Source organism: Lithobates pipiens, unplaced genomic scaffold (assembly GCF_037356315.1).
Source record: "Lithobates pipiens isolate NorthernLeopardFrog02 unplaced genomic scaffold, aLitPip1_a1.2 Scaffold_13, whole genome shotgun sequence".
Taxonomy (NCBI): Eukaryota; Metazoa; Chordata; class Amphibia; order Anura; family Ranidae; genus Lithobates; species Lithobates pipiens.
This window is the reverse complement of record NW_027507718.1, coordinates 472,403,723-472,423,798: the sequence shown is the minus strand read 5'-3', so window position 1 is coordinate 472,423,798 and position 20,076 is coordinate 472,403,723. Positions and strand designations below refer to the sequence as shown.

The 20,076-nt window shown below is 44.0% G+C and overlaps 1 protein-coding gene across 4 annotated transcripts in view; it reads left to right on the top strand.

Annotated features, from left to right (window-relative positions):
- Positions 1-20,076, top strand: part of FAM193A (family with sequence similarity 193 member A) — a 201,403-nt gene that overhangs the window by 83,767 nt on the left and 97,560 nt on the right. For all 4 annotated transcript variants that reach the window (XM_077477904.1, XM_077477903.1, XM_077477906.1 and 1 more), the window contains exons 5-7: positions 16,443-16,610; positions 18,744-18,972; positions 19,088-19,212. In XM_077477904.1, coding sequence (XP_077334030.1) covers positions 16,443-16,610; positions 18,744-18,972; positions 19,088-19,212 — 522 coding nt within the window. The remainder of the gene's footprint in view (positions 1-16,442; positions 16,611-18,743; positions 18,973-19,087; positions 19,213-20,076) is intronic.

Here is a 20,076-nt window from a genome sequence, read left to right as displayed (position 1 = left end):
TTAAGTGATTTTATAGCTACAAGTACTTCCTCTGCAGTGATTAAGGCATCAATGGAATCTCTGGCTGTGTGGGATAGTTCAGGTATAGACAGATTCTGAAATAGGGATTCAGCATGCTGATGAGAGAACTGGGTTTTGTCTGAGTAAAGGTCAGCCAATTTCTCGCAGAATTCAGCTAGAACTTTGATGGGGTTGCTAGTGTGGGAATTCTTAGCGATTTTAAGTCTAATTGGCTTACGGGTCTTATCAGGTTGCCGGAGACGTAGGGCCATAAAGGTATCGGGTTTGTTAGCTTTGGTGTATATCGTGTGACTAGATTTACGAAGAACCTTATCTGCTGACTCAGCTAATAAAAGATCCAGCTCCAGTTTGGTTTTTTCAAAGATAAGCTTATGGGGCTCCGTTGGTGAGTTTTGGAACTGGAGAAAATGTGAGTGGTAATCTTCTTCTAGCTTTTGCTGTCTGGCCTGTCGGTCTTTCTTAATATGTGTGGCTAGGGAGATGCAGCTGCCCCGAATTACCGGCTTATGAGCTTCCCATGGAAGAACCGGGGAGATGTCTGCATTGGAATTATGGTGCAAGTAGTCTGTAAGAGCAAAACGAATGTCGAAGCAGTAGGTTTGATCAGTAAGATGTGCTTCGTTCATGCACCAAGACCTTTCTTTAGCTCTAGGGATCAATGAGGTAATAGTGGTGACTACAGCGCAGTGGTCAGACCAGGGAACCGGACATATGTTGGACTGGAGTACGACTGGGAAGGAGGCCACTGGTGTCAGAATATGATCAATCCTAGAAAACGATTTGTGAGGATATGAATAAAACGTATAGTTTTTTTTCAAGGGATTACATTCCCTCCAGGTGTCTAGGAGGGATGCCGAGTGGAACTGTTTCCGAAGCTGTGCCGAAAGGGAATGACTTTCAGGTGTGTATGGTGATTTATCTATGTGAGGCTGTAAAGTTAGATTGGAGTCCCCACAAACGAAAAGTGTACCCCTGCAGTGAGTCTTGATAACCTGCAGGAGGTGTGAAAAAAAAGGGTTAGGGTTACCGTTTGGGGCATAGTAAGAAACCAGGGTGGTTTCAGTATCCTGGAGTAGGCCTACCAGTACGATATAGCGACCCGCCGGGTCTTTGATTTCTGTTGTGGGCGTAAAAGGTAGGGAATGGTGGAATGCTATCAATACACCCCTATGTTTAGTTTCTGCAGAAGCCGTAAAGACCTGAGGGTAGCGGGAGCTAAAAAACTTGGGGGTTTGGGATACCGCAAAATGCGTTTCCTGCAAGGCCACTATCCCAGCTTTCAGAGAGTGGAAATTTCGGAAGGCCTTAACCCTCTTACTGGGGGAGTTGAGGCCCTTAACGTTAAGAGATAATATATTCAGAGGGGCCATCCAAAGACAGGGGGAGAGATACTATAAAGTAATGCATAAGGAGTAGGAACCGACCGACCGAAAAAAGACAAGGGAAATGAAAGGGAGGGAGCAAAGAAGGGACAGAGAGAGAAGAAAAAGAAGGAGAGGAAGTTCTTCTGCAGGGCAAACCATGAGATGGCAGAAACAGTCTGACATCGGCCAAGCAATGCTCAGTCCCCGGGGCCCAACACAGGCGGCCCAGGAGAGAGTGCATTAAGAGGGAGGGGAGCAGTGGCTGCTCTCCACCGCCGTCGGGACAACAATTGTACATAATCAATGCATTTTGCAGTAAGAAACCAAAACAAAAAAGGAAAGAAAATAGAAAGTGAACATTAGGACCTGGTCCAATGAACAGGACCACCAGAGGTATTGGACATACAATTAGATTGGTATATAATACCCCACTATAACAGTAGTACAGGGGCCTTTGAAGGTGCAGGAGTACGGGGATGGGGGAGAGGGGGAGGGCATGTCAGGGTAGGGAAGGATAGGATGGGGAGGGGGAGGGAGGGAAAAGGGTAGGAGGGGGGGTATCAGGAATGGTGGGAAGGGGTGGGAGCCAGGGAAGGAAAAAGCAGGGGAGGGAGGGGTGATGGGGGGCAAGTTGGTATATATTAGGCCATTAAAAAGGAACTATTACCATCTGTAATCGCTATGGTGAAATAGTGTAGACACGATAATTATAGGTATAACCTTACATCACTGAACATATGTAGTGCAAGTGTGAGGTGCCAATGGCACATCGCAAAAAAGTAAATCACAGTATGGAGGTCAGGTATGGGAGTCAGGCTCCATGAAGGCTCAGAGCCCAAGGTCAAAAAAAAAAAAAAAAAAAAAGGTTTCAAATTAAGAGCCGTCAGTGCTAAAAAACCTGGAAAAATAAAAAGAGGAAAAAACAGGATCAAGTACATACGGATCAGCAGGTCGAAAGGATTCAGTGGAAGATGTCCTCCGGGATAGAGGACACCATTCGTCTACCGCTCGGATGTCCGAATCCTAGAAATCTCACAAGGAAATATAAACGTTTAGAGAGAAAAACAAAGAAAGGGTGAAAACCTCCGAGCAGTCAGTTCAGCGCGGCGGGCGAGACTTGGGAGTAGAAACTATACAATCCGACAGTCTGGCGGGGGTTCCCTTGCGGACAGACATCGGGCCAGGCTGGTTACGATGCGGTGTAGCCGAGTAAGGATGCGCCGCCGAACGAGCTGGAGTGCGGGGTAAGCTGGTCTCTGAGTGTGAATCAGGGTGAGCAAGATGGAGGCTTTCCAGCAGGCGCTGCAATGATTCCGGAGACGAACAGGTGTGCTGCTGTCCTTGATAGGAAAACTGTATGGCAAAGGGAACCTCCAGGTGTACTTCAATTGATGATGAAGTAAGATCTGTAGCTGTGGTTTCATGGCCCGGCGCTTGGTGATGGTAAGGGGAGCCAAATCCGAAAAAAGCTGATAAACGTGGCCTTGGAACTGCAGAGATTCCTTATTGCGGGCTGCACTGAGAAGCTGTTCTTTCGTACGAAAAAAGTGTAGCCTAACGATGATGTCCCTGGGAGGACCGTCCGCTTGTCTGCGAGTCAGCGCCCTGTGGACTCTTATCAAATTCTAGGCGTTCGATAGGTATGCCCGGGGCCAATTCCTGAAACATGGCCGTTACAAAAGACTGAACATCGTCAACCGACTCAGGAATGCCTCTTATTCTTAAGTTGGCTCTACGGGAGCGATTCTCAGCATCTTCCCATCGTGAGAGAAGGGTAACATTCTCCTCTCGGAGGGCAATTTGTTCCTGGGCTTGCTCCTGTAAGGTGATTTCGATGTCGTCCATTCTGGACTCCAAGGCAGCAGTGCGCTGGCCAGTGTCGCGTATCTCTCTCGAGAGTCTGTCAGTGATCTGCTCCGAAGTGACTTTCAGGGCTTTCTGTAACATGGTTTCCATGTGTTTGAGGAAGTCACTGGGGATCATACCCGATGGTAATGAGGATGTATCTGTGGGGTCGTGTATACTGTCCTCACGGTCATCCCTCCAGTATTTTTTGATGACATGCTGCATTCATCTTGCCATCAATTTTGACCAAATTTCCTGTGCCTTTTTTCTAGCTCACACATCCCCAAAACCTCAGCGATACACCTCCGTGTTTCACAGTAGGAACGGTGTACCTTTTATCATAGGCCTTGTTGACTCTTCACCAAATGTAGTGTTTATGGTTGTTGCCAAAAAGCTAAATTTTGGTCTCATCACTCCAAATGATTTGGTGTCAGAAGTTGAGGCTTGTCTCTCTGTGCTGTTTGGCGCATTGTAAGGGGGATCCTTTGTGGCATTTGCATAGTAATGGCTTTCTTCTGGTGACTTGACCATGCAGCCCATCTTTCTTCAAGTGCCTCCTTATTGTGCATCTTGAAACAGCCACACTACATGTTTTCAGAGTCCTGTATTTCACCTGACGTTGTTTGTGGGTTTTTTTTTTTGCATCCTGAACAATTTTCCTGGCAGCTGTGGCTGAAATTTTAGTTGGTCTACCTGACTGTGATTTGGTTTCAACAGAACTAATTTTCCACTTCTTGATTAGAGTTTGAACACTGCTGATTGTCATTCTCAGTTCCTTGGATATCTTTTTATATCCCTTTCCTGTTTTTTATACAGTTTAACTACCTTTTCCCACAGATCCTTTGACAATTCTTTTGCTTTCCCCATGACTCAGAATCCAGAAACATCAATGCAGTACTGGATGAAAGATGCAAGGGTCTGTCAGGAGACCAGAAACTCATTGACCCTTTATATACACACACTCATTACAAGCAAACGGATCACAGGTGAGGATGGTTACCTTTAATAGCCGTTCAAACCCCTTTTGGGTCAACTTGTTTGCATGTTATCAGGCCAACATCACCAGGGTATGTAAACTTTAGATCAAGGTCATTTGGCTAGTTTCTGTGTTATGCCGATAATTGTGATCTTTATTCTAATCAAAAAAATTGCAATTCTCATTTTATCCCGAATTGTGCAGCTCTAGACTCTCGGGGGGGCTGCCGCCACCATACCCTGTAAGAGAAACCGGCAATGAAGCCTTGTGGCTTCACAGCCGGTGTTCTGCCGTATAGTGTCCGGCCATCAAATAGTGTCCGGACCGTACTGCGCATGCGCAGTACGGAGCAGACGAAGCTTCGGAAAATCTCCGAAGCTGAACGGCGCCTGCGCTGTGAGTGGAGGTGGTAGCCCCACCATCCAAGCGGACATAGGGTTGTGAATATTAGAGGGCCCCTCGCGGGCGAGCTTTGCTCGCCACGCTTCGGGCTCGGCCTTGCTGCGCTTGGCTCTTTTTAATTCCTACTCTATGTCCACTTGGATAGCGGGGATAGAACCTGGACTCACGGCGCTGGCGCCATTCATCCTCGGCAATTTTCGGAATCTGTGTTGCTGGGTACTGCACAGCGGACACTATCCGATGGAGGACATTATTTGACAAGACACCGGCTACCTACTGTGCATGCGCGAAGTGCCCTGCGCTTTTGGAATGGTGTGGCGGGAGAAGGAGAGGGCGACCTTTCAGAGGTCTTTGCAGTGAAGATCTCTTGAAGTAGGATTGGGTACCTGTCGCCAACCCCCCCCTCTCATCTCCGCTTTAAGCTTTTTAGTCCCTATCTGCACACGTTGTCACCTTTTGAGGAAGCGAAATAATTAAATCATGAGACTTCTGAGCTACTGAATAATGTGTTCCTTCTAAACCCATCCTTCCCACAGCCTTAACCTTCTGCAACTGCTGCTGTAACATGAGCCAGCATGAAAGCAGACACAAGACACAGAACTACCGTAGACTCTAAAATTTACACCTCCAATATAAATACTGAAGATACCAAGAGGAGGGTGGATAATGGAGGGCACCACATCCAATATATAATGCAAAATGTGGATAAAAATCATAGATTTTTTTAGGTACCCAGGAAAGATTTCTGAAAGCATTTTTAAAAGGCAATACAATTCAGCTAATGTCACTTTAAACACTTCAAGACCAGGCCTTTTTTGGACACTTGATGCTTACAAGTTAAAAATCAGTATTTTTTGCTAGAAAATTACCTAGAACCACCAAACTTTATATATATATGTTTAGCAGTATTTGGCCAGCATTCTTTCAGGGCCAGTTCATACCATAGAAATGCAGTCCGGATGCATTCTAGTTAGTTTTTGATGCATGTTGTAGTCTAGTGCACTCCCTCACCCAACCCCCCCCCCCCCCCTTCTTCTTTTTTTTTTTTTTTTTTCTTTTTCATTAACCTTAAATAAGGACGTGTGTTCCGGTGCATTTTTGATGCGCTTTACAGCTTTCCAGTGCAGGAGAATTGCAGCATGGTTTTTTTTTTTTGTTTTTTTTTTTCTTGAACTGCCAGCACTGGTTTGGGCTATGCCATTAAAAACCATATAACCTACTTTCTATGTGTTTTTGATGCAGAAAGAAAATGCACTGAACTGCATGTGGTGTGAACTGGCCCTCAGACGCTATTTCTTTTGGAAAAAATACTCTTCAATAAATACAAAACAAAACAGTAGTTGGTTAACCCAATTTTTTTTTTTTTTTGGATAGTGTAAAAGATGTTATGCCGGGTAAATGGATACCTAACATGTCTAGCTTTTGGAAGAGGCTCTCCTGGGATCAATTACAGAACTGGGCAATCTCATATATAGGGGGTCAAGGGCCTTACCCATCCCTTCCACTGCCAGAGTGACATTGATGGTGTGGATAGCTGCTAGGACTAGATTTACTAAAGCTAACCATTGGTCCCCCTACCAACCATTGTGAGGTTTCTTTTTCATACATCATGGGACACAGAGTCAGGCTAATATTTATTACCTGCTGGATTATACTTAATCATTAGGTGAATGGACACAGATAGACCAAAGATCTTCAGACAGGAAGTGATCCCCTATATAACCCCTCCCATACAGGAAGTACTTTTTACCAGTGTCTGCAAGGGGGATGGCATGGTTTGTTTGAGCTCTCTGAGCTCCAGGTCTCTAGTTCCACAAACGGTTCCAAAATGAATCAAGGGATTTACCAATCAGATCCATTTGACTCTTGGCTTTTAGGCTTAGATAAATTGTACCTGAGTCTCGCAAAGAAGACTCATTTGGGATCTCTGAGGCCTTTTCAGTTCGCACAAACTTTCCTGCTACACCCCCTGTTGGAAAAGGCAGTGTATGCTGATTGGGAACATCATAACTGGACTTATTTGCCTCCTAAAAAGTTTTCCCTTTTTATATAACCCCGGTTTCGAAAAGTTTGTTAAAAAATGGAGCATGCTAGCCGTGAATGCAGCCTTTTTCTTAAACAAGAAATTAACTTGTCCGGTAGATAACACACAGGGCTTGAAAGACCCTGTTGACAAGAATTTGGAGTTATTATTAAAGGCTTCCTTTTCTTCGCCAGTTCAGCTATTCAGCCAGCTGTTGCAGCAATTAATATTTGCCAGTCCGTAACGGATCGGGTCAAGCGGCCTGATAGGCCTAACCAGGAGGATGATCTGCCTTAAAGAGGAAGTAAACCCTTTCAAACAACTTTGACCTACAGGTAAGCCTAGATTAAGGCTTACCTGTAGGTCCAAGCAATATCTCCTGAACCTATATGATTTAGGAGATATTTGCCCGAAAATGGCGCACTAAATGCGGCAAGTCCAAGAATGGATTTGCCTAATTTGTCTACTCCCGTGCGCATGCGCGGGAGTGACGTCATCGCGGCTTCGCCGAATGGCAGCAGCGGAGCTGCGAGACGCGACTCCCGTGCGCATGCGCGGGAGTGACGTCATCGCGGCTTCACCGATGTCATTCGTCGGAGCTGCGAGGCGCCACCAGCAAGATGGATGCGGCGGACTACAGGGGACAGCGGCGACTTCGCTGGCTCCTGTGTCAGGTAAGTGACACATAATGAGCTACTATGCGATGCATAGTAGTCCATTATGCTTTACCTTTGCAGGGAAAAAAAGAGGAAGTAAACCCATCAGGGTTTACTTCCTCTTTAAAGCAAGACTGATATTCTTCGAGAGCTGTGTCTTGCTGTTGATGCTTTAAAGGATTCAATATAGCAGGTTTCTTGTCTGTCTCTCCTGTCTGTACATATGCGCAGTTCTGCATTTTGGGCGGTTAATCGGCTGAGTGCTGGTATTAGGTGGACTTCGGGAGACACGGCTCTGCGTTGTGTGGGAACGAGAGCTGCCGGCTACTTTTCATATTAATCAGCAAGTGATTGGTGGCTAAGGAAGAGAAGTGGCTCCTAAATGACGCGACCACGGGTCCAGATGGGACAGTGGCTTGGTCCGGGTCTGGCCCACGGTCCACCATTTAGTGATGCCTGTTATAGATGGTAATGGATGATAATGGCGCTGGTGGCTCCTCCCCGCATTGAGTGTCCACATTGGAGAAGCGCTCTCCTTGGTGGACAGCCGTGCAGGCGCGCTCCCTACAACCCCTTTACCACCTTGACCTCTAAAGAACTTATTTCTATTAGAGGCCACACCTTTCTGGTAGTTATTTGCACATCTCATTGGGATCATTATCCTCTGTTTCTTTTGACCATGGCTGCTTGTATGCACACACTCGTTTCATGTGCATTTACATTTTTTTCATGGGTAGTCAACAGGCCATACACTCCTGTGTCTTGTATAATTGAAACACAATTTGCATACATTAATATTTTACAATACTACTGGACATGTGTTTTGAGAGTTTTCTGTCATTAGTCCTTTATTTTAAACCTTTGATTATTCAACAAAGTATATCATTTGTTTAAATATTTTTTTTTATAGTTTTTATATTTTCATTTTTCAATCAGTTTGTTCTGGTGTGTGATGTATTCTCATAGATTTAAAAATATTTTTTTATATATTCATTTATATAAAATGTGTTTATTTTTTTTCTTATTGGAACTTTTTACTGGAGGGCTTTTGTGGTAGTTGTCCATGATTTGGGTTTTATAAACCGTAATGTTACATTTAGCTTCACCTTACTGCCATAAACTTGTCATACAACAACATATTTATATGATTGCTTTGTAACACTTAAAGAGGAAGTAAACCCTGATGAGTTTACTTCCTCTTTCATTCTCTGCAAAGGCAAAGCATAATGGACTACTATGCATCGCATAGTAGTCCATTATGTGTCACTTACCTGACACATGAGCCAGCGAAGTCACCGCTGTCCCCTGTAGTCCGACGCATCCATCTTCTCGGTGGGGTCTCGCAGCTCCGCCGCTGTCATTCGGTGAAGCCGCGATGACGTCACTCCCGCGCATGCGCACGAGAGCCGACAGTGCTCAGCGGTGCCTGTCTTTGGGCAAATATCTCCTAAACCGTATAGGTTTAGGAGATATTTCTTTGACCTACAGGTAAGCCTTAATCTAGGCTTAACTGTAGTTCAAAGTGATTTGTAAGGGTTTACAACCACTTTAAAGCCACCTGTCAAAATGCCAATGTAGTTCTCTGCTGCTTAGTGTCATTCATGTGGCTCCCCTATATTCCCTTTACTGCTGGGTATTTAACACTGACTTCATCTCTATTGGACCAGCTTGACAAAAAGGGTAGCAGTCCTCCCCTTCCATCCCATGTTTAATGGTACTGAAGCAAGTTGCACAAGTGACGACCGGGACACTGCTTGTTAAAGTGGTTGTAAACCCTTACAACAAACACACTTTGACCTACAGGTAAGCCTAGATTAAGGCTTATCTGTAGGTCCAAGAATTATCTCCTAAACCATGTATTTACAGACACAGGCACTGCTGTCTACGGTGCATGCGCTGTAGACAGCGGCGCGCAGGCGCACTGAGCGAGCCCGCCGTCAACAGCGATATGCCACGCGTGGCGGCTCCCGTGTGCTCGCCGAATGACAGCAGCAGAGCGGCGAGACCCACCGAGAAGATGGATGCGCCGGACTACAGGGGACAGCGGTGACAACGCTGGCTCCTGTGTGAGGTAAGTGACACATAATGGACTACTATGCGATGCATCTAAATTTTTCCACCACACTCTGATCCTGCATCTCTGGGTTATAAAACAATGAATGCCATGAGTTCTCACAAGATCAGAGGATGCGTTCCACATGCTGCCAATAAATCCAGATAGGGGGACTGCATCTCGCCCAGGGGGACTTTTTCAGATCAATAAACCTGATGGCACATGTGTAACAAATCAGACCAGTGTGTTGGGACTTTCTTGCCACATGCACCAGACTATAAAATTTAGATGGACATCCTCTACTTTTGTAAGTGGCTTTAGATAGAGGGAGAACAGAATTCACTAAAGATTTTCAAAAAGCCAAAGATGGAGATACAGAAGATTTTCACTGTAATACAAATTTTGTTCTGGCATAATACAATAATACTCCCAAGTTGGCCAAGAATTCCACAAGACCCAATAGGTAGAATGATATATCTTGGGGTACTCGGAGAGCCATCATCTCAAACATAAATTGAAGGATCTGGGCTCAGTATTCCCCTATAACAAGACATGTCCAAAAAGTATCACTGAAATCTGCATTTATACAGGAGCATCTCCAACATGCACTTTTAAGATCGGCAGAGAATTTACCAAGCCTAAGAGGTGTAAGGTAGTATCTATGCAAAAATTTTAAATTTTACAAGTTTATCTCTAGTGGATGAATGGGTACAGTCCTCCGAATCGTCGTCTAAAGTGGGCAGATTTGGAGTCCATGCATCCCTACATTTATCGAAGTCCTGTGAGAATGGTAGTTGCAAAGCTTTATACAGCATCAAGTGAGCCTTGGGTAAAGCCCCCTCTTGCAGCTTTGCCTTTAGGCTAGCAGGCTGTAGGCAAAATAAGGCTAAGTGAAAATGGAAAAAGCAGGCATGTCGTAGCTGGATATATAGCAAACGATACCATTTTGGAATAATGTACTCAATTCGTCAAAGGAAAGGGAGTTTACCAGTAAACAAATCCTTTCAGAGCCTTGATTCCCTTGGATGCCCAGATTGCAGGGTCCATGAGCTGAAAGAGGTGGTGGAGATACAGTACAGACCAAAAGTTTGGACACACCTTCTCATTCAAAGAGTTTTCTTTATTTTCATGACTATGAAAATTGTAGATTCACACTGAAGGCATCAAAACTATGAATTAACACACGTCCAATTATATACTGAACAAAAAAGTGTGAAACAACTGAAAATATGTCTTATATTCTAGGTTCTTCAAAGTAGTCACCTTTTGCTTTGATTACTGCTCCGCACACTCTTGGCATTCTGTTGATGAGCTTCAAGAGGTAGTCACCTGAAATGGCTTTCCAACAGTCTTGAAGGAGTTCCCAGAGATGCTTAGCACTCGTTGGCCCTTTTGCCTTCACTCTGCTGTCCAGCACACCCCAAACCATCTCGATTGGGTTCAGGTCCGGTGACTGTGGAGGCCAGGTCCTCTGGCGCAGCACCCCATCACTCTCCTTCTTAGTCAAATAGCCCTTACACAGCCTGGAGGTGTGTTTGGGCTCATTGTCCTATTTGAAAAATAAATGATGGTCCAACTAAACGCAAACCGGATGGAATAGCATGCCGCTGCAAGATGCTGTGGTAGCCATGCTGGTTCAGTATGCCTTCAATTTTGAATAAATCCCCAACAGTGTCACCAGCAAAGCACCCTAACACCATCACACCTCCTCCATGCTTCATGGTGGGAACCAGGCATGTAGAGTCCATCCGTTCACCTCTTCTGCGTCGCACTAAGACACGGTGGTTGGAACCAAAGATCTCAAACTTGTACTCATAAGACAAAAGCACAGATTTCCACTGGTCTAATGTCCATTCCTTGTGTTCTTTAGCCCAAACAAGTCTCTTTTGCTTGTTGCCTGTCCTCAGCAGTGGTTTCCTAGCAGCTATTTTACTATGAAGGCCTGATTCACACAGTCTCCTCTTAACAGTTGTTCTAGAGATGTGTCTGCTGCTAGAACTGTGTGGCATTGACCTGTTCTCTAATCTGAGCTGCTGTTAACCTGCGATTTCTGAGGCTGGTGACTCGGATGAACTTATCGTCCGCAGCAGAGGTGACTCTTGGTCTTCCTTTCCTGGGGCAGTTCTCATGTGAGCCAGTTTATTTGTAGTGCTTGATGGTTTTTGCCACTGCACTTGGGGACACTTTCAAAGTTTTCCCAATTGTTCGGACTGACTGACCTTCATTTCTTAAAGTAATGATGGCCACTCGTTTTTCTTTACTTAGCTGCTTTTTTCTTGCCATAATACAAAGTCTAACAGTCTATTCAGTAGGACTATCAGCTGTGTACTGTATCCACCTCCTGCACAACACAACTGATGGTCCCAACCCCATTTATAAGGCTTGAAATCCCACTTATTAAACCTGACAGGGCATACCTGTGAAGTGAAAACCATTTCGTGTGACTACCTCTTGAAGCTCATCAACAGAATGCCAAGAGTGTGCGGAGCAGTAATCAAAGCAAAGGGTGGCTACTTTGAAGAACTTAGAATACAAGACAAATTTTCAGTTGTTTCACACTTTTTTGTTCAGTATATAATTGGACGTGTGTTAATTCATAGTTTTGATGCCTTCAGTGTGAATCTACAATTTTCATAGTCATGAAAATAAAGAAAACTCTTTGAATGAGAAGGTGTGTCCAAACTTTTGGTCTGTACTGTATATGGATTGTTGATGTAGGGGGACCAGTGGTTCATGGAGACTGCAGGGAGCTCCCAGGTTTAATCCCATGCCTTAATGGTTGCTCTCATAATATGGGTAAGTGGGTATGAGGCACGACCACCCCGATATAGAAGGTATTGTTGTACTTCATACAAGCCCAGTACCTCCACCACAACCAATGCTTTACCTACACCATTTCTTTAATATTTAGACTATACTGCCCATCCATATATAGTTATTACAGATGTTTGAACATGAGCCTTGTACACCTTGAGAGAGTAGTGGTGTTCTAGCCCAATGCTTACAGCCTGTATCTGCCCTTAGTTGCCCCCCCCCCCCCCCCCCGGTTTCTTTATTAGGATGACCTACCGAAGATTCCCCCTTGTCTGTGTTTCTAAAATCCATATTGCTACAGATTAGTCATAATTTCCATGTTTAAATAATGTCCCTATAACTTCATCCCTTCATCACAGACATAGACATTAAAGAGGAACGTGACAAACACTTGCTCCTGTGTTAATAAACCTTATAAACAATATACTAAAGTGTTAGTTGCAGCAGCTATTTCAAATTCTGTGATTAGTAATTGATAATGTCACAAAAATCTAGATTCCCATGAAAAAACAGCGTTTGCTGGTAACAAGTGAGAAAATATAAATAATTATGCAAACGCAATATACCAAACTCGGCATGAGTTCAGTGATTCAAAAGTCCATTGACCGTGATTAAACGGATCTCCTTTTTCAAAAAGTATGTCCTCGCTGTGTAAATCCCACAACTAGTGATTTGTAGTTGAATGTGCTCCCAAAGCAAACCACTCTGGAAGTAAAGTGAAGATCCCTACTCGCTGAATAGAGTTGACCCTCAATGTCATACAAGAGAGATAAAAAAGGGCTTAAGTGGCCCCTGTGGCCAAAGAGCCAGCTCCATTAATCTCCCTACAGCATTCTGTATATCCAAGTGTAGACCTCGTGGCAATCATAAAAAAACAGAGAACAAGGCTCCACATAGCGTAAAACAGTTTTGACTCTTTATTTGAAAGCCTTCTAACAGGTACAGCGTACAATGGGAATTTCTGTAAACCCCTCCTGTACAAGCATCTGTAACACCAAATGATAAAAAGGCTCAGGTGTATAAACGTGCGTTCCACCTAGAGCTCTGCACAATGCACTGTGTCCTAGCTTGCCCTGTTTCGTCATCAAAAAATGTCTGATGACCGCCCTCATGTACCCCATACTCATTCACATAGGGTGGGGGGCAGGGGACTTGTTAAAGACCCTGACAACCACTGCCCAGGGTTTTTAGGGAGGGGGCCCTTGTCCCCCCAAGCACCTACCCACCCATGTTGAGGGGATGTGGCCTGGTATGGTCCAGTGGGTGGGGGGGGGGGCCTTCTGACCTACCGAGCTGCATGGTAGCATAAGGGTCTGGTATGGTCCGGGGGGGGGGGGGGGGGGGGGGGTACCCGACACTTTTTTTATCATTTATTTGCCGTGGGGGTTCCCTTTAAAATCCATACCATACTGAAGGGTCTTATATCGTCATGGGGGAGGGGGGGGGTTCATTTTGCCGAGGGGTTTCCCCTTCACGATCCTCGGGAACACAAGCCACGCTGCAGGTCTGATCGTCATGACCCGATTTCTGGTGTGACTTCTACTCAAATTAATGAGCTCCAATAGGGAACCATTGATTTTGGATAGAGGCATGAGCGACGCTTAACGCTGCTGTATCCAATGTTGGGCCTCGTTTAGCAGCTTTTACCAGCGCCGGGTGTTTTTACAGCTGTAACGCTGGTCATTTGAACGTGTTGATTGAGGGTTTTTTTATTGTTGTTGTTGTTTTTTTTTTTGGAGCTTGAAACCGCCTATGCCACTCACAGCTCCTAAAAAAAGCCTGTGTGTGCGCATGAACCCATAGAATAAAATGGAGAGGCGTTTTTAAGCTGACAAAAAAAAAAAAAAACACGCCTGATACTCTTAAAAGCATCGGTAAAAACACCCTGTGTGCATGAGGCCCAATTCTAAGGAAATGTTGATAGTTTAACCAGTAAAGTCGCATGATTCTAGCTAAAATTAAGTAGGGCAAAGATGTATGTACAGTTTTACGAACGTGTGCAAAACTGGGTTCAAGTGTTAAGATTAGTTTTACCTTCTACATTATGGGGTTAAATTACAGGTGCTCTCTTCAGTGTAGTTCATTGTTCTTCCCCTTCCATAGTTGCCTTTTATTTATCGCCCAGTTATTGAGCTGGAGAAGTAGGAACGTTTTTCCTGGCACTGCTTATATAGTCACTGGGTTTCCAGAGCTGTTGACTCATACAAGAGACAGAGAAAGAATCTTACATCATTTCTGTGTCAGCCAAATGGGCACTAAGGTTATATATTTACAGAAGAAAATGTATTTGCTGCAAGAGATCTGTGCAGAGAAACTGCACAGCCCTGCCTGGACTTTAATGTGGAACAGCGTTCCTCACCATTACTGTTAGGTTTACTCCATTTTTTCCCCATGTTTGCAAAGGAAACCGGAGTTTGGGTTTTTTACTTTCATTTGTTATTCCTTTTCTAAAGTCTGTACTAGAGATGGTCTATCTCTTGCCTGTTCTCGAGGTGCATGACTACAAGCTGAAACTGGTGAATTCTGCAGTTTGTATTTGTCGGCTAGTTCCTTATGGTACTCGTATGTCCTTTTTATATGACGTTCATTCAAGGCAAAATCTTCCTAAAAGACATTGCTGAAACATTGCTGACACAAACCCTTCTATAGTCTGTATAATTAAATTAGCTTTGGTTTCACTTGTTAATGTAACACCTACAATAATGTGATTAAGCTTGTGGTACAATGCTTTACAGTATCGAACAAAAGTGAGTACACCCCTCTCATTTTTGTAAATATTTTATTATATCTTTTCATGTGACAACACTAAAGAAATTACACTTTGCTACAATGTAAAGTAGTGGGTGTGCAGCTTGCATAACAGTGTAAATGTGCTTTCCCCTCAAAATAACACACAACCATTAAAGACTAAACCACTGGCAACAAAAGTGAGTGCATCCCTAAGTGAAAATGCCCAAATTGTGACAAATTAGCCATTTTCCCTCCACGGTGTCATGTGACTCTAGTGTTACAAGGTCTCAGGTGTGAATGTGGAATGTTAAATTTGGGGTTATAGCTCTCTTACTGATCACTGGAAGTTAATCATGGCACCTCATGGCAAAACTCTGAGGATCTGAAAAAAGGATTGTTGCTCTACATAAAGATGGCATAGACTGTAAGAAGATTGCCAAAACCCTGAAACTTAGCTGCAGCATGGTGGCTAAGACCACACAGCTGTGTAACAGGACAGGTTTCACTCAGAACAGGCCTCGTCATGGTCGACCAAAGAGTTTGAGTGCACGTGCTCAGCGTCATATCCAGAGTTTGTCTTTGGGAAATAGACGTATGAGTGCTGCCAGCATTTTTGCTGAGGTTGAAGGGGTGCGGGGGTCAGCCTGTCAGTGCTCAGAATATATGCCGCACACAGCATCAAATTGGTCTGCATGCATGTCTGTCATCCCAGAAGGAAGCCTCTTCTAAAGATGATGCACAGGAGAGTCCACAAACAGTTTGCTGAATACAAGCAGACTAAGGACATGGATTACTGGAATCGGGTCCTCTGGTCTGATGAGACCAAGATAAACTTATTTGGTTCAGATAGTGTCAAGCGTGTGTGGCAGCAACCAGGTGTGGCGTACAAAGACAAGTGTCTTGCCAAAGGTCAAGCATGGTGGTGGGAGTGTCATGGTCTGGGTCTGCATGAGCCCTGCCAGCACTGGGGAGCTACAGTTCGAGGGATCCATGAATACCAACATGTACTGTGACATACTGAAGCAGAGCATGTTCCCCTCCCTTCGAAGACAGGAGGGGAACATGCCGCCTGTTTCACCCCCCCTGATCTTAGGCATAGGACATACGGGCTGAGTGTCGGGCGACATTGACCCATTCAATAGAAAGCAAGAGGGTGGGAGGAACTTGACTGGCCTGCGCCTCAACCCAATAGAACACCTTTGGGATGAATTAGAGCACCAACTGCGAGCCAGACCTTCTCATCCAACATCCGTGCCTAACCTCACCAATGTTCTTCTTGAAGCATGGTCAAACATTCCCATAAACACGCTCTTAAACCTTGTGGACAGCTTTCCCAGAAGCGTTGAAGCTGTTATAGCCGCAAAGGGTGGGCCAACTCAATATTGAACCCTACGGATGAAGACTGAAATGCCATTAAATGCATGTGCGTGTAAAGGCAGGCTTCCCAATGCTTTTGGCAATATAGTGTATATTTTACTAGTTTACATACATGTTTGCTGTATTTTGTTTATCCATTTTATAGTTGCCTTTTTTTGATTGCCATATTTTCATCATTTAGGGAGATTTCAGCAGAGTCTGAACGGGAAACCCAGCAGCTTCAAAATTATTGGTCAGATGTACGGTACATGATTCGCTGCATATATCGCCAGGCTGGGACGCCGCTGGCAGATGACCAGGACCAGTCACTAGTGCCAGAGAAAGATGGAATGAAGGAACTGGTAGATAGGTAATCATCTGTCTTATTGTGGATTTGATGCATAATTTTTCGCTCCGAAAGGAGGATTTCAGTCAGTAAAGCAACAAAGCCAATTTAAAGTCTAAGTTTTGAAGTCACTATTTACCTGCAATAAAGGCCAATTTACACTTGTGTTGCGGTAACTTGTGGTAGAGATCATTCATTTTGACCTAAAATGTGCGTTACCTCACCGCAGAAAAATAAATGCAGGCCTAAGTTCAATAATAAAAATGTAACCAGTTCAGATCTGCGCTATAGCCGAATGACAGCTACATCGCAGATCTGCTTTGCCGGGAGGCCGTCTATTGTTTTTTTTTTTTTTTTTTCACGCTGATGGTGTGAGAAGAAAAAAAGCTGATCGCCAGCTTCTGTTTGAAGGGACATCGGTCCTGAAGAGTAAGATTCGAAGCTGCCTCATATGTGCCCACAAGTGCCACCTGCCAGTGCCACAAATCAGTGCCCACAGTAGTAAGTGCCATCTATCAATGTCCACAGTGGTGCCAATCAGTGCCACCTAGCAGTGCCAGCCATCAGTGCCCATCACTGCCACCCACCAGTGCCACCTATTAGTGCCCTTCGGTGCCACCTCATCAGTGCAGCCTCATCAGCGTACATCAATGAAGGAGAAAAATTACCTGTTTGCAAAATGTATTAACACAATATGAAACGGTTTTGTATTTTTTTTTTTTTAATTTTTTTAATTAATGGTGATCAAATACCATCAAAATAAATCTCTATTTGTGGGGAAAAAATGCTAAAAATTTCATTTTGGTACAGTGTTGTATGACCGCGCAATTGTCGTTCAAAGAGTGACAGCGCTAAAAGCTGAAGATTGGTTTGGGCAGGAGGGGGGTTTAGGTGCCCAGTAAGCAAGTACAGGCAAGGGTATTTACATAGAATGAAGTGCCCCTTTTGCTGGTGGCTGTTAATTAGTTGACATTTTGCATCCTCTGTCAAGGTTTCAAATCCAAAAACGCCACCAGCACAAGGTACACTCCTTTTTCAATTTGAGCAAAATTTTGTTCTGCAGTTTTAAAGGAAAAACTCAATTAAAGCTGGCCATAACTTGATCGAAATTCAGGCAAATTTCCATGGTTGTCCCTTTTTAAAGTGGAAGTAAACCTATGGATTTAAACAGTTAAAAAAAATAAAACATGCTGGAAATGCTAACTGCACATTGGCTGTGCTCTCAGCCAAACTATCAAACCATCCAATGGCTGGTGTCATAACGAATCACATGTACAGCACCATAGCAGTTGAAGATTAAACAGAGGCAAAGATGGCAGCTTCCTTGGCTGAAAACGATAGGGGAGTTTACTTCCACTTTAATAAATTACTTGATTGACTTCTGTCAGTAAGTGGCTGCTGGCGGAGTTGATTCATCCATCCACTTTGTGGCTTGTTCATGCAAGTAGACAGTGACATTTCATTAGTTCTATCGGTTGGTGTGCAGTGACATGCTGCTCTGGAAAAGAGTACCTCACACAGTCATTTTTTCAGTGCACACTGCCACAACGCACTGGTGTAAACCCGACCACAGCAGAGACCAGGCATTTTACCTTGTCTTGCGGTGGGACTGCGCTGGTATAGCTGCCCAACGCAGTTCCACTGCACTTGGTATGAATAGATCCTCAGAGAAAATAAACCTCTGTCCAACTCACTAGCATCTTTCCTAAACTGTAGTCAGGATAGCGAAGAATCTTTTCTGTATAAGAAATTTAAAGTGGAAGTAAACTTCCAACAATTGTACTTATAGGTAGTGTAAATATCTCCTAAACCTGCAACGTTTAGGAGATATTTACTGTACATGCAGCCAGTGACATCACTGGCGCATGTGCTCTGAAAGAACCCGTGCCGTTCCTTCAGTGCCCTATGCTGTGAACGGTGCCGTTGCTTCGGACAGTCACAGATCTGAAGACCGGCAAGACGGTTGAAGATGGATGTGGCCTCCAGCGATCGCATAGCTGGAATGCTTTGTTTTCAGGTAAGTTTTTTTTTTTTTTTCACATAATTTTCTAGTATGCCATGCATACTAGCGCATTATGGCTTTACCTTGCAGGTAAGGGGGAAATAAAAGATGTCCAGCGGTTTACAACTGCTTTAACTGTGGCCGTTCCTTTGCAGGTTGTGTGAGCGAGACCCTTATCAGCTTTATCAACGTTTGGAGCAGCAAGCACGTGAATATGTCCTGGAAATGAAAGTTCGTCTGCTCAAGCACTTATCTCTGGGCTTTAAAGTGACTCCCAGCATCCAGGGGCCTCCCCAAGCCCATCAGTTTATCTCCCTTCTTCTAGAAGAGTACAGTGCCCTTTGTCAGGCAGCATGTACCATTGGCACCTTTCTCGTCACTTTGGTAAGGACAAAATGGCTGTCCATTAAACACAGGTGAACATTGGTGTGCTAATGATCACAAGCAATATTTTTCAAGAGTGTAATTTACAAGATTTCTGTGTTTTTATTGTTTGTAGGAAAATGAACATTTGAAGAAATTTCAAGTGACGTGGGAACTACACAACAAGCATCTGTTTGAAAATGTAGTATTTTCTGAACCGTTACTCCAAAATAGTTTACCGACACTCGTTTCACAGTTAAGGTATTACAGTCTGTGAGAATTTCTATAAAAAAGTTTGTTTCCCATAGCAACCAGCTAGATTCCTGATGTCTTTTTTATTTTTTTATTTTTTTTTTGGTTTGTAAGCTAGAAATGAAAGGGTTTTCTGTTTTATTTGTAGACTTATTCCATGTTGAACCTCTTAAGAATTTAAAGATGAAGCTGTGATGGTAGTTTTTCATGTAATTGCACACTGTAACTGGACTACAAATGCCCATATTTTTGTTATTTAAATGTATGTCAGTGTAAGTAGCACAATCTTCAAAGTGCCAGAGCTGCTCCTCTGCGCCATCGATCTTTGGTTTAAAATTATGACTTTTAGTGGAAGGCTGATACTTGGTAGAGCATCGGCTCTCCTGTCACATGCCTCAGTGAACCTTGGATGTATCCCAATTGGTTGTTGAATTACCTAGGATGTGGTGTTTTCTTAGAAACATTTGTTGCCCACAAGGGTTCATTAGAGGCACTATGAAGATTGGAACACCGCTCTGCACTCTACTGGGAGCGCCAGATGTTGTCCCACATTTTTTGGTTTCTGGTTTCTTTTCATTGGCTGCTACAGCATTGCTGGACAGCATAGTAATGATGCAGGGATCAACAGAAGGAACCGCAGACCACAAGGGGAGCAGGCATTTGACACATTTGGACATGTTATTGGACAGTGAAGATTTTCAGCAAGGTTGTCTCTGTAAAAGAGCATATTCTTTTTTTTCTTTTCTTTTCTTTTTTTTTGACAAAAACATTGGTCTCTAGCTATACCTGTCCATCTGTGTAAGGTGGCCCATAATAGGAGCCAAAGAGCCTTATCTTAATCGTACAGTACAGGACACAAGCACTTCAGCATGG